Here is a 15,267-nt window from a genome sequence, read left to right as displayed (position 1 = left end):
ATTCTAATATTATAACCAATCACTGTAAAGAAGTCATTGCTTTCTCACTATATAAACTGCTTTATAATAATATACTCCTGAGCCTCAGTCCATATTTTTGATTCAGTGTTTTTGGCTTGCAAACTCATCCGGTGTATGCACAATAAATTTTTACTATTTGCTATTTCAGTAATTTATTGGTTTTACTTCTACTATTTCTGAACTTTTGACAGCTAGTAACACTGACTTAAATGTTGCTAAGGGAGTACGTCTTAAATGTTCTCACCAGGAAAAATAAAAGGTAAATATGGAATGGAGGTAGTAACCATTAGCTATGGTAGTAACCATTCTGCAATACATAAATATATAAAATCAATGTGTTGTATGCCTTAGACTTACATGATATTATGTGTCAATTATATCTCAATAAAACTGGGGGAATAACAATTAGAATAGTTTTCAATGAGCATTTTAGTAATTCCAGCAAAATATTGCTTAGTCCTGAGACCACAGGGGTGTCTACATACATGGTGGTGCTAAATTATCTGGATAAAAAAATGAAAATGGAATGTATTCAGATGTGAATACTGAGTTAAGAGCCAACTTTGATGTCCCTTTGCAGCTGTGAATGGCTGCCCTTGGGTAATCCAAACCACCTTTGGGTCTCATCTCAATCGTGCCAATGAATAAAGAAATGGACAAAGTGTGGGTCTTGAAGAAATAAGATTGAGGTGTTAAGTCTTGATTTTGGCCCTTCTTGGTATGTGACCTCACCCACTCTCAGCTTCCTCATCTAAGAAATGAACATGCTAACGTCTGCTCAACTGTCAAAGATGTCTGTGAAGAATAAAGCAAATTTCGAACAACAAAATAAAAAGAAAAAAAAATTGACCTTCACACTTTGCAGGAATGGGTTGACATGACAGGCCTAAGGCTATCTTTACTAAAGCCTACTTACAAGGTTAGTCTTTGACTGATATCTGAGAACATGGCACCTTAACCATTCCGTAACTGAGAGGGTTAGACTACACACTTAGTTATGCCGAAGGCCTTCTTTCCTCTACGGAATCTGGCTTTTGAGAGTTGCTAGCAGAGTGCTTACATGACCAGCCCTCCATAAAAACTTTGGAGAATGAGTCTCTACTGGGCTTCCCTGGGCAGAAACATCGCACATTACTGAACTTTTCACATCTTTGGTGTGTCCCCTCACAGGAAGAAGAGCGCAGTGAAAGACTGTGTATGATCCTCCCTTGCTGATCCTGTCACGTGTCCTTTTGTTGTAATAAACCTTAGCTCTGAGTATAAACTATATGCTGAGTTCTGTGACTCCTCCTAACAAATCAATCACTGAATGAATGGGTGGTCTTGGGGACCCCCCAGCACACATAAAATATTTTACTCAAGCAATTTATATGCTACAATATTAGATTACAAGAGTTTTCTAAGCAAACCAGGTAGAAAGCTTACATATTCAAATTAAAACTACATAGCTAGTTTAATCCAGTTTGAGAAGTGACTACTATTTATCAGAGATAAAAAAAGAGTGAACTTGTTTTCTCAAGAAACTCAGTGTCTAAAATGGGAAACAGGTGCAACACTATTCATTGGCCAAGATGCTACAATACAGAGATTTAGAAACATAAATGTAAATGTTAAAATTTAGATGGTGAGGATTATGGTGTTTCAATGAAAGGATACATACTTAGCAAATGCACATACTATATTTTGAGTAATTTTTTTTTTTTTTTTATTAAAAGCCAGTTATAGGTACTAGAAGATAACAGACCACCTCTCTCTCAACCACACAGGTTTTGCCATTTAAAGCTCCATAGATACTATCTATTTATGGGTGAATAATCTAATACCTAATAGAAGAGAGACTTAAAAACTAAGGTTGGGAAATCATGCTGTCTCATATTTACCAAAATAAAGATAGCACATGAAGAATATAAATGACATATTTCACACCAGAAATCTGTCAATATTGGGTGCCAACAACTATTTTAATACTGACCTAACTAAGCATATCAGACACAAACATGCATTTCCAAAAATCTATTTGACTGTTTTCTTTTTTCAATGCTCCACTACAAAAATCTCCTATTCTTTCACATTTTACCTCTTTCTTCTATTTACCTGCTTTTTATTTTTTTTGAAGATACATAACAAAAACAATTCTCAAGTGATGTGTATCAGATTTTAAATTCTCTTGGTATTGGACAAATTACATAAAAAGAAATATTAACATATATAGAACTGTCAAAGGATGCAAGTATAATATTGGGGATGTCCACTGTCTTAGTAACAGAATCATGAACTTTCCAGAGTAGAGATCTGGGAATTATACAACCAGTAATAAGCACAGGAAACTGTTTCCAAAACATGGAGCTTAGTTAAGTTATATACATCATTTATGGTTGTGAAGAGTCACCAAAAAGATAGTATTCAATACTGTTTAATAACAATTGAAAACCTGAACATACCAGAATGTAGTAACCAAGCAAGATGCTTTGGGCCTGGGCTCTGGTCATATGGTATTGACTGTACCAGTATTCCAGCTCCAATCATGGCTGCAAAGGTTGCACCAATTGTCTGAAAGACACATATTACTAAGAAAAATCGATCTTTACAAAACAACAAAGTAGAAACCCACAAATCCTAAGTTCAAGAAGTCCCACCAATATACCATTTTACAAAGATGAAGGACAATAAACTGAATCCTATATTTTTCCAGCATATAAAGGCCTTGGGTTAATTTCAGTTTGGTGAAGTTAGCAAGAATGCCCCCTAATCCCATACATAAAGTTTTGCAGATAGCTTCAAATGAATGAGTTGAGCTTTGACTGACAGCATCATCTTTTAAAAATTTTATTATTAGATAAGAGGTCTAACAAAACCCCTTTAAGAATTGCAGAATAATTATTTTTAATTATATTTCTTTTGGTAGAACAAAAAGTTAAAAATATTAGTCATGATATACCCATTAGAATATATTGCACATTGCCTTGAATTCCATATTTGCTTAAATAAAAACCTGAAAGACAGAAGCACATGGAAAAAGATTTTATGTTTCTATCCTCCCAGTTTTCTGGCTGACTTGGTCTTCTTCTCTTTTCTGTGCATAAGTTAGATTCCATTGTTATTACATTTAAATATTCCTTATGCATGACAAGGGAGATAAGCAGATAATGTAAAGTGATAATGAATCTTCAGGAGATTGATTTAAAGCAGAAACTGCAAACTTGCAGGCTTTGGACAGAATCAGGCAGCAAGCATTTTGTTTGGCCAGTTACTCAAAAAACAATTGAATGAGATTGCTCTTGGTTGAGAAGGCTTTTCTCTAGCTGCTAATCCCTTTCCACATACCAGGTCTGCTTCACTCATCTGCATTATCTGACACAGGCATCTGAATGTGTAACCTTTGATGTAAAGTATGGGTAAAAAGAACACGTTTTTGCTGAAAATTAAAGCCTTTACTCATGCTAATATAGAAAAGCACACTGGGTTCTACTCTACCATTTTCTAATGACGAAACAATTACTAAAAACTACTTCATACATCTTAGTGCAAAGCATTTTCAGGATATTTATCACAATTATAACTTTTTCTTTTAAGGTCATTCATGATTCAGTTCCATTTTTTTTTGCCTTTTATCTTTCCATACTCTGTGCTCCAGCTACACTGAAATGGTAGAGCTACAAACATGCCCCAGTTTCATGCTTCTTTGATTCTGTTTGTTATGCTTTAATTCTATTCATTGAGCCTAAAAATACTCCCTTTCTATTGTTTGACTTATTCAAGGATTACCTCCTTATCTGGAGAGTTTTTCTGGTAGGTCCCTTAGCTGCCTTAACAGGTGTCAAGATATCTCTCCTCTGTTCCAAAAGCACTTCGTACAAATGTTGACATTATCTGTGTGTATGTCTGATAACCCTCCAAAAGCTTCATCTCTGAAGCACTTGTCTGGCTTTCCAAACAATTTTACTTAAGCCTTAACAGCAGGTAAGAGTAATCTTATGCCCACAGCGGGTTGAGAATATGGCTCAAGCACAAAACCGTGAAGTCTTATTTTAAGGGCTAAATTCTTGCATATTTTGATCTTCCTCAGGTTTTATTTTATTTTTCATTATTATTTTTTTTACGCCTACAGCACCTGGTATTCCTAGGTCGTCTCCTATCCAAGTACTTAACCAAGCCCAACCCTGCTTAGCTTCCGAGATCAGATGAGATAGGGCACGTTCAGGGTGACATGGCCGTAGACTCCTCATGTTTTAATAGTCATGCTTGCTTTATTTAAAAAAGCACTATTTTAAATTATTTACCTCTGATTAAAACTGACATTCCTGGTGGGAATGCACCATGCTTATTCTGTGCTTTCATGACTCTCTAAGCTAGGAAATTCACAACACCCATCTGAGAAGTAATATCTTAAGAATACTGGAATGTCCAAATAGCTAAGCTAACTGTGAATGGTTCTCATTTTGGAACGTACACTATAGTCAAAACACTACAGATTTGGAGGTTAGACGGGTTTGGGTTACTTATGGGGAAAATCAGTTTGCTGTGGAAAATTTGTATTATATAAACTCTCCTGTCTTCCCTTCCCATCCAGTCTCACACTCATTGCTCTAGTTCACACTCTCATCCCTCATTTCAGATCTTGCAAAGGCACAGTTGGAATACCTGCTTCTTTCTTCCACATTAGTTCTTAATACTCAAATACATATCAGAGTTTTGCTATTCCAGTATCTGCAATGGCCTCTCACTGCGTAGGCACTCTCCTCAGCTTGGCAACCAAACATTACCTTTCTGTCTTCTTCACATTGCAGATCTCAAATACTCTGACTTCACTCTAATAGGATTGTAGAGTCATTTTGACTGACTACCTCTTTTGCTTAAGCTGTTTTGCAAACTTGGACTACTGCTGTCCTCTCCTAAAATTAAAAATGCTAGGCTTCAATGGCCCTGATAAAAGAAATGTCTCCTTCATGGAAATTCCCTTATAGTCCAAGACAAAAACAGTCTTTCAATTGATTTTACACTTTCTACTTATTGTATAACCTTTACCACTTACTCCAGCAGTTTGTCTCTTCAGCCAGACAGTTGAAAAATAGGCACCATATTTGAAATCATTTTTTGGTATCAAGCAAAAAAAAATGCTCAAGAAACATCTGCTGAATATATAAATTTATATAGGGTCAAGAAAGTTCAGAATACTTGAATGCTTGGGTTTTTGAGACAGGTATTTTCCACTGGCCTCTAACATGGTTTTGGGTCTGCCTTATTTTTTAGTAAATTACTATAAAATAAAGGCTGTTTGATATCTGCTGCTATAAGTAGAATGTGCCTGTAAATTTGGCTTCCAACCCCTTTGCTGCTATAAAATACATATTTAACAAAGAATAGCTGACTTACTTCAGAATGTACTTCCTACTTTGTCTCAGTTGAATTTGTTTGATATAGTAAGGTATTCTTTCCATTTAACACCCCTCCCTGAGTATTTTTTGTCTCATCTTTTGATATGTTGTAGAAAAGGAAAACAAAATCAAGCTTACTTACCACCCAAGAGCCTCTCATCATGAAGTTCATGAGAACAGGAGTTCTACTCACTGCCAGGGCAGACAAAGCTGTTAAGCCAACACTTCCTGCTAAGTACATGTAGGTAGAATGAATTCTGTCCTTCACATATTGAGGCCAAATTCTGTAAAAAACACAATATGGTTAATTTATAAGATTAGGGATATGACTTTTGCTTGAATCATTTACAAGTTGGGAGGCCTTGGGAAACACTGTTTTACTGCTCTAAATCTATTCACCTCATTTGTCATGGAAATGATAATGCTTACGCTGGAGTTACTATAAAAAGTAAATGATAGAAAACATAAGCATTTGGCTTATATACGTAGCAATACATTTTCTCTTTGTTTAAACACATATAAACTTGGAAGATTTTTATTTTGTTTTGAACAAATATGTGAGGGAAACAAGAGATTCTAATTTTTTTTATTTTTAATTCTTTAATGTCGTCTTATGAGATTCTAATTTTATTCATGTATATTTCTACATAGTTGAAAGACTAGACACAAAGCAAAAGTGGCAAAAGATGAGAATGACAAGAAAAGTGAAACCTTTAAGGTTGGAATTGTTTGGGAACAATTTACTTACACAGCCTTTTCGATAGCTCCAATCTCATTAGACATTCCCAAACCATAGTAGCACAATGCTCCAAGGCCAACAGCAGCCCCTCCAGCAATAAACCATCTTCCCATCTGATCAACTGTAGAACACAAGAGGAAATGCAGGTAAATAATGTCATATCTTACCTAAATTAAAGTACTAGTGGTAAGCCCTTTCCAATATTTAAATGAGGGAAATCAAACCATATACCATACTTCTTTGTAACAGCCATAATTAATACATACGGGGACATAGAAATGGCCTCCAAATTAGGGGTCTAGTAAAAAAGAACATTGTAGAAACATAGGTGTAATAATCAGTACAAAAAGGACCAGACTTGATTAACCTTTAATCTCACTCCGACAAAATTGGAGGAGGCAGTGTACCTATAGATGTGGGGAGACTTCTGTGATATATGTTTTACTGATGAGTCTGGGATACGTTCACATGATGCTTAGAAAATAAAGATGAAAAAGAAATGTTAACAGTCATATCACATTGTATATAAAGTGCTATTAGCAAAAATGTTTATTTAAATGGAGTAAAGAAAAAAAAGAACTAAAGAAAAATACAAGCAGTGTTTATGCAGCACAATCAAGGGAGGGTGCCCTTGTTTCAGAGTACTGAGAAACAAACTTATCAACTTTAACTGGATGAAGGTATTCTTATTCCCCCCGTTAGTCTCTATTTGTTCATCAAGAATGTTACTGTTCTGTCACTATATGATTCACATAATTTGGTTTCTAGGGTCAACTCACTGATCAGCAATGCCCTGATACTAATTAGAGCTCTCTCTCTCTATAACATATTGACATTTTGCAAGGTTAAGGAGCAGTAGTGTACTTTGACTGACTTTGGCTAGATTCATAAACTAGTTTCTGAGCTTGCAAAGTTGAAATCCAAACTGTGGACCAAACCGACTTCATTAAGATATTGAAGAGACCCTGGAGTGGCAGCCAGTTAAAAGGACCCTTCCTGAACAGCTAGGCTTTTATTAACGTCTGTGTTTTGAAGATATAATCTTGACCTGAAATATACACAACTATCATATGCTTTAATGAAGATTCTACGTAACTTCAAATGAACTTCCTTAACAGAGTATACGTTTTAGATTATGGCATATTATCTAATAACACTTAAAAAAAATAATGAAAGTAAAATTTTCTCAGGAAGAACTATGACTGAGAACCACTGAACCCAGTGTGAAGTACCAATCTTTTCTGGGTTATCAGATCCCCGAGAACAATGAAAATGATTACCTTTCTTCCCAGAAAATGAACATATACACAAGTTTGTAAATATTTTTAGGAAGCTGTTCATGAACCTTGTTGAAAAACTAAAGACTGACACCTACTTTTAAATATTTTTTCCATTGATGGTTCCAATGCTGCCTCCTTGAGTTCTTGGCCAGTTTTCCCACGCCGGATCCCAATTCTTGTCTTGGTGGCATATTCCTGATATACATGAAAACAAAGACACACAGAATGTTAATAATAATAAAATGAAACAGAAGATCTCATTACATTAGAAAGCTCTATATAATTTGGTACTTTCTACGTAATTTCACTGTGAAAGCAGTGTTAGCCAATCTAAAAAGTTACATAGAGACACTACTCGTACTCTATCTTTGAAGTGACCCATTAATTCATTACATCTTCTTAGTTTAAGTTTCAGAATAGTTGTTTATTTCATACTACGAATTTTATTTATATCTCTAGAATGATATTTTAAACACTAACTTTTTAAAAACATTCATTCAGTATTAACTACATTTTTTCATCTGGGTTTCTTTCCTTAACGAAAGCCAAAGGGAGGGATGACTACTACCTATATTTTAGCTCCTTTTCAACAGTGAAACGGTGAATTTAAGAGAAAAGAATATTGAACATTGTCTCCTCTAGATTCTGTGTATTTCCTTATCTACCTCATACTGCAAAATTTATACTTCTACTTTGCATTCTAGAGGAGAAATCTATTATCAAAGGAAATGGGTTTCTCTCTAACCTGACAGATTTTATTTCACCATTATCTAAACAAGAGCTGAAATGACATATTTAATAATGTCTTAACAAGTTATTGGTCAACTGGTCATATTCCTAGATTCTGAAGCTTTTGATTATAGGCTCCACGATCTCTATGCTATACCATACAGCTCTCAATCCTTCACGAATTACTCTAAATGAGAAACTCCAAGAGCTGTAAGGAAAGAAACATAGGAGTTTTTTCTTTTTCTTTTATATGAGATAAAGATAGAATAGAATGATACAAAACTAATGAGGAGAAAGAGCTGATTTGGGACATTATCAAGGCTGTTTCAGTAAATGACTAATGGTAGAGTAGGGGGCTTCATATTATCAAAGAAAAAAAATGGTTTTAGGGGCACAAAGAGAGAGACAGACAATATAAAAACAATTCAGATTGTCTTTACCCTGCTGGGTGTTAAGAGCCACTGATTCTTTGTGATGGAATTCTTCACAACTGGGGAGGCCTTGGTGAAAGCTGGGTGGAAAACCCTGGAAGGTAGTGTCCGGAGACACACAAGTCTTGCGGCCAGCATGGTGGTGCACCAGGTTTACCAAATCGATCTAAATGCTAGTTATAGACAGAGACAAAAAATAACACATTAACCAAGTGAGGAAAGGCCATAGGGAGTCTAGAAACAAGACGGAGCCAATTATATTTTAGTAGAAAAGGTAGAATAAATGACCTTTTTAACTGATTTTTCATTAAGTAAAAAAGTGCAGCTTGCTGCCAGCATTAAATTTAATTTTACATAAACATATTCTTTGAGGCTGAAGCAAATCTGACTGGTTTTCAACGTGAAAATAAAACAGGAAAACTGTTCCTGGAGTTATTTCTTAACGGAACTGTCTCTAGCCTAACGTAACAAAAATGTATATGTAAATTATATTCATCAAATGAATCTTTGGCTAACAACTATTCGAGAATGATAACATCATGCGTAGGAATGCTAGATTTTCTAGGATTTGACATTTTCAGAAATCGAGAATTACTATATTTTGTAAATGGAAATACCACTACTCAAAAAATAATGCTATAAATAGAATGATGTCATGTTTCCAAAGACTATCGATATACTAAGGTGATGTGAAAACAGTAATAAAAGCGAGATCTCATGGCGACCTTTGGGGGCAAGGTTAGGACTGTAATGCTGCAAGCACTGCTAGCGAGCATTCTTTGGGCAAACAGGGAATGGGTTAAGTATTAATAATGAATCCTCTGCTTGTCTCGTGTGAATTTAAGAAATCCATTCCACAAAAACCAGTTTTGAGATTTTAGGTTTAAGTCCCACTTCGAACAATAACAAAATGTATGACCAAGTAAGTTATATGGCTAATATAGAGTGGATGTTAGTATCTTAAGAGAATTTACAGGGTGTGTGATTGCTTTTATAAATGTGGTTTTCACTTATGATTTACATCAGCATTCAACGGGGAAATTTAAAAAAAGACTCCATAGTATAACTTTTGAGCATAGGAAAAATGTCATCCAAGGAAGAGATGAGTAACTCTTCAAGGTCACAGTGCATTGCAAGGCTGTAAGACATCTGTGGGAACCAAACATTATAAATTTCTGCCAAACATGACAGAATATGATATAAAAATATTCAAGCTATTGAAACCACCTGGGATGTATCCCAAAATGTAGATTTCCTGAGTCTTACTCTGGTCCTAAGGATTCAACCTCCAGGAATGGGACGCAGGACTATGTATTTTAACTAGAACTCCCAAAGCTAAAAATCCTTGCTTAAAAATACCTATCTAGTGTACTTCCAGCTCAGCCACCAGCTCTACGTACACTGGGCATACAACATCGGGCACCTGTCCTTTGGGAAAATACCGAGTTCTTCTAGCACTTTCATGCCATTGCATCAGCCTATAGTTGCTGTGCATCTATCTCCCTCAGTCCTCAACACACCGACCGGGAACGAGGTCCAGCTCAGAGAGGCTAGCACATCGCGTGACAGAACAAGATGAATTTCTTACTACCTCAGCATGCTAGAAGTGGCCTCGCGCCGAGTGTTTGACCTCTAGGACTCAGGTTCCTTAGCTATAAAATGGATAAAACACCGACCCCGTACGTTTTTGTGAGCACTGATGAGCTCAGGCGTCTAGTCCTCAGAGAAAGCTCATCTAGTTCACTAGACTCTGCTGGGAACCAGGAACCCAGCAGCAAGCCTCCAGCCTCCCAAAGTCTGAGCACAAGTCTACAGCAGCCTCGCCTCAAGCATCCTCCTTATCCGCCGGGACGGTGGCTGTACCGGCCAGCAGTGAGTATGTATGATTCAGCACCTCGCTACCCAGGGAAAGCAGGGTCGCGTGGGCGAATCCCTGCCCACCTACACTAGGCCCCGCAGTCACCGTCCCCATTCACAGGGTCACCCGCAGGACGACCATTCTGATGTGCCGCCAGGCTGTGACGCAGGCAGCAGCGCCGCCGCCTTCAGCCCTCTCCAGACGCACCCAGAAGCCCCGAGGGCCTGGCATGAAGAGTACGGTGGATCTCGAGTGCCTTTTGGCTCGGAGTAGCAGTACCTTAGTTCCCAGTCACCTCAACCGCGCTGGTCTCCTTCCGGGCCAGAGAGACGCAGAAGCGCACACCCTGACGATCCACCCGCCCCTTACTGTTTGTGAGAGCGCAGTTCCTCCTCTCCCTGCGTGACGCAACATCCGGAGAAGCGACAAACACTACGGTAGCCAATCATGAGCAGATCTCTGAGAGAAGGGCGGGCACAGTAGGGAGAAGGGCTTCCGGGATGGAGGGGCGGGGCCAGTGGAGGATTGTAGTAGCCGTAGCGTCAGTGTGCGTTTTGGGTGTGGACTAAGAAGGCATTTAGGCCGTTTTATCTCTGAGTAACAGTGCTCGCTTTATTTGTCTTAATGGTTTCACTTGCAACAGCTGCAAAAATTATTTAAAATTTGAAAGAGAATGGTGTGAGAATTAAAAATTATCCCGTCGGCCGTTCCTTTACTCTTATTCCCTTGTGCCTTCTCGAGAATGTATTGCAAGATAAATAGTGTGCTAAATGTGGCAATTTCAGACAAGCGCCCACTGGTTTCTAGGGTCGGATACCAAAGATTAGCTCCTGAAATCTAGAAAAGAGGTCACAAGAGGTCAGAGAGCGACCTGGCAGGATTTCAGTTTTTTTCATTGCTTTTTGACCTCCCTAAGGCTCATTTTCAAGCTTCAGTGTATTCTTGGATAATAGGGCGGATAAAGCAGGCTTTGCCCGGTACCCAGAGTTGTTCTGAGGACTGACTATTCAAATATTTTTGTTGAACATAATTTGTGAAAAGCGTTTCTCTGCTATATGAGGGAGGTAGTTTTTGTTTTCTTTCACTCTTACCTATTACATATTTACCAAGGTTTCTTTATACCAAGTACTGTCCTAAGGATATAGAGTAGCACCCCGTTATCCTTGATTTTGCTTTCCACAGTTTCAGTTACCCGTGGTCAACACTGGGTCAGAAAATATTAAATAGAAAATTCCAGAAATAAGTAATTCATAAGTTTCATTTGCGCACTGTTCAGTAGCGTGAAAAAAGTCTTGCACTGTCTTGCCCTGTCCTGCCCAGGACATGAATCATCACTTTAATCTAACATATTTGTTTCTGGCCCTTCTTGGCCAAGGACCCAAACCAAGGTCCTTCTGCCTAGTGCCTACCCTGCTGTTAAAGCCAATAGAATGAGACAGGATTTGGTAAAGCAGACCAGAAACTCAATAGAGAAGGGTGGGCTCATGCTCTAACTGCTCTGAGGGCACCTTCTTCCTGACTGAGAGGAGCTGTCTGTATTTGTAGGCTGTTTCCTGGAGTGATTAAATTCTTTTAGGCATTTATAATTATTCTTCTGTTGCACTTGACTCTTTTGCACAGGATGCCCCATTGCCACATGGTGTTTGTGCTCCACACCTTGGTCTTTGCAGTTGGGAATCCTTTTCAGTTCCTGTAAGCAAGCAAAGCTCCAGACATTTTTTAGGTATTGAGAAACGTTAGGGACTTTGGATGGTAGCCCAGTGACATATCCATGCTGTCTTGGTTACCAGATTGATTATCAGATATTTTGAGAGAGAGAGAGAGAGAGCCCATATTCACATAATTTTTATTACACTATATTGTTACAATTGTTCTATTTTATATTATTGTTGTTAATCTCTTACTGTGCCTAATTTATAAATGCAACTTTATCACTGGTAGGTATGTATAGGAAAAAAACACGATATATAGAGGGTTTGATACTATTAGGCATCCACTGGGGGTCTTGTATTCCCTAAAGATAAGGGGGGACTATTGTAAACAAATGAATAAAACACGCGTCTTGGCAAAATAAAGTCCTTGCCTTTGTGGTGTTTACTTTCTGGTGGAGAGGAAAAATAGACAAAATGTTTGGTGATGATAGTACTATGAAGAAAAACAAAGCTGAATAAAGCCCCAGAGGGGTGCTATTTTAGATAAAGTGATTAACAACATATAAAATTCACGAACCTTTTCTCCTAAGCTATTGTTAATTGTGATTTATGATAATCCTCTGACTATGTAAATCTTAGCAAATATAAAGATTTGCATTTTATGTGGGTAATAAAACAGTTTGGCAGCACACAATTCTTATTTTTTTGCTCCAAAAATGGCAGGAAAATACTGTAGAGAAATTTGTGACTTAAGATAGTGAACAGATCCAGTATGATCAATTTATCTTACTTTAGATCTTCACCCAATTTGATTAGCTAGCAAAAGGGTTTTCTGTTTGGCTCCTTCAGAGATATCCCCCACCTCCCGCAGAGATTCTATCATCTTCAGCAAAGATAAAAAATTCACAATAAAGTACCTGAATAAACAAAATAGCTTTTTAAGCCCAAGTGATTTGCTTCAAGAGTCTTATTAATTAAAGCTTATTCTCTTCATTAAGAAAGAAATTTTCTGATTCCATATTTTCTTTACTCAAGTATGGGACTTGAATTGTTTCCACAGACGTTAAATGTTTTGAGGCAGGAAAATTATCTGGTCACATCTTTGGGAAGGCATGCTCAGTGTGGGGTGGGGAGAGATTTCGTTGACTGGGAGGCCAATTAGGAATTTATTGCAATTGTTCAAGCAAAAGGTGATGAAGGCTGAAATCAAAACAATAGAGGGACACAGAAGAGGTTTATGACAGAGATACATGACTGAGGAGGAATTTACAGGGTTTAATGACCGATTAAATATAGCTGATAAAGATGAGGGAGACACTCAGGATAATCTCTCTGTTCTGAATTGAGTGAAATAGGGTGGATAATTACACCATTAATTTAGAGATAGAATACAGGAAGGGATATAAATGAGGGGGAAGTAGATAAATAAAACTCAGTATGTTGTGTTAAATTATAAGTTCTTTGCTTCTAAGGCCTTGGAGCATACACAGATAAGAAAAAGACGTGAATCACGAATCCTAATTCTAAGGCTGCTGATTGGTTTCTTATACTCTGCCTCCTGGCTAGGTAGAAAGTGTTGGGTTATAGAGGAGAAAAGCCAAGGACTAAAGTAAAAATATTTTCTTTTGTAGATGTAAGTATATCCAAATACATAGAAAATTTTTATGAGTTTATTGGAGCCAAACAGACAACAACTGCAGGCAAGCAAAATCTCAAATGCTCTGAAGAATGACAGTTCTGCAGTGTCTTTAATACATTTGAAATTAAGGAGGGAACATAAGGAAGATTACATGAGGGTGGGAGAAAGCAAGGCAAGAATTGGATTATAGGATAGTTAACAGGATTATGTGGTCTCTTGAAGGTGGTTGTGCTTGTTGCAAAGGTGTGTTAACCTTGATGAACAAAATCAATGGGCAGGGCTGGCTTAAGGCAAAGGTAAACCTTATATGAAAAAGTTATGTGCATGACTACCCACAATGATTTGCCCACTTAAGAATTTATGATCAGATCACCCTGGTGAGATCACTTTCTATAAAACCCCCTTTTGTTCACACTTTTTAGTTAAAACAAATGCCCCAGCCTGTCTCACTACACTTTTCCATCAGATGTGGTGTAGGTGAAAGGAAGAGGATAGAAAAGGAAGTTTGCAAGGTCTTTATCCTCTGCCCTCCGCAGTGGGGTCTTATGTGCTCACTGCGTCTCCCAACAAACAGAAGGTGCTCCTCCTTGAAAGATTGGTGATGTTTCTGAATATAGAGGACCAAGTGGCAGCTGTTTCTCACATGGTGTTTATTAAGTGGCAGTAAACAAAATGGATGGAAAGGAGTCAAGATCTTTCCCACCTTGTTTTGTGCTGTCTGGAAAATTACTGCTTGGCTATCGCCCATGGGAACATAACTTTCTAACAATAAGCTTTCTGCTTCTGTACCCCCGCTTGCACAACCAACCTGTGGGTTGACAGGTAGTGAATAGGAGAAAAATAGACCTTTGTGTTTAAGGCATAATGAGGAATGGGATTTAGGGCTTAAGAACCCTGTACCTCTACATTTTGGGGCTGCTTAATTTGTGGTCTGCGTACCCCTGGCAGACCCCGCTGGCTGAATAAAGAGCATGTTTCCTATAACTCACTGATTTCTGGTGGTCCGTGTGTCTTTCGGGGGCTGGCGGCTACAAGAATTTTCCCCTTGGATTTAAAATTTGCCATGTCAGAGATTCCTAGAATCTTTGAGGCCTGGATAAACCAAGACTGTAACTGTAAGCATGAACAGGCTTGCTTGCACCCTTCAAGACACTGCTCAGTAGAAGTATGTGTAGGCGAAATGCATAAAATGTGTAGCAAGAGATGATGGTGTGTGCTACACAACAGAGCCAACATCTGACTTCATCTGGATGAGAGACAAAGCTGCGCCAATCTCAATAGTTAAATCCTTCCAGCAACTGAAGGAAAATGAAGCCATGACTGAGAAGGGGGCTGCTCCATCTGGTCCTGCTGAAAGCTTTACGTGGGAGCTGGTGCCCTGACCAGGGAGTAGAATGGAGGAATAAAAAGCTGGCCACACCCTTTCCTCTTGTTTAATGTATATATTTCTAATCTATATGGGGCTCAGAGGAGGAGAAAGGGCTTTGAACTTGTAAAAGTTAATAAACAAAAATTTCGTTTAAAATGAAGTTGGGAGGCCAGA

The 15,267-nt window shown here is 37.9% G+C and overlaps 1 protein-coding gene and 1 pseudogene across 2 annotated transcripts in view; both read right to left on the bottom strand.

Annotated features, from left to right (window-relative positions):
* Window positions 1-10,859, bottom strand: part of GHITM (growth hormone inducible transmembrane protein) — a 17,586-nt gene extending 6,727 nt beyond the window's left edge. Inside the window, exons 1-6 of one of the 2 annotated variants that reach the window (XM_011355339.2) lie at window positions 10,713-10,859; window positions 8,585-8,748; window positions 7,511-7,610; window positions 6,145-6,256; window positions 5,539-5,680; window positions 2,463-2,571 (exon numbers count right to left, since the gene is read on the bottom strand). In XM_011355339.2, coding sequence (XP_011353641.1) covers window positions 2,463-2,571; window positions 5,539-5,680; window positions 6,145-6,256; window positions 7,511-7,610; window positions 8,585-8,713 — 592 coding nt within the window. In that variant the 5' untranslated portion in view covers window positions 8,714-8,748; window positions 10,713-10,859. Of the gene's footprint in view, window positions 1-2,462; window positions 2,572-5,538; window positions 5,681-6,144; window positions 6,257-7,510; window positions 7,611-8,584; window positions 8,749-10,640 lie in introns of both variants that reach the window. The other variant, XM_011355340.2, reaches the window with a different exon arrangement.
* On the bottom strand, window positions 4,121-4,240 carry LOC111736612 (annotated as a pseudogene).
* Window positions 10,860-15,267: the final 4,408 nt, after the last annotated feature.

The sequence above is a fragment of the Pteropus vampyrus genome, unplaced genomic scaffold (genome assembly GCF_000151845.1).
Source record: "Pteropus vampyrus isolate Shadow unplaced genomic scaffold, Pvam_2.0 Scaffold20, whole genome shotgun sequence".
NCBI lineage: Eukaryota > Metazoa > Chordata > Mammalia > Chiroptera > Pteropodidae > Pteropus > Pteropus vampyrus.
Note: the sequence above shows the minus strand (reverse complement) of the source record. Positions and strands in the feature narration are given on the sequence as shown.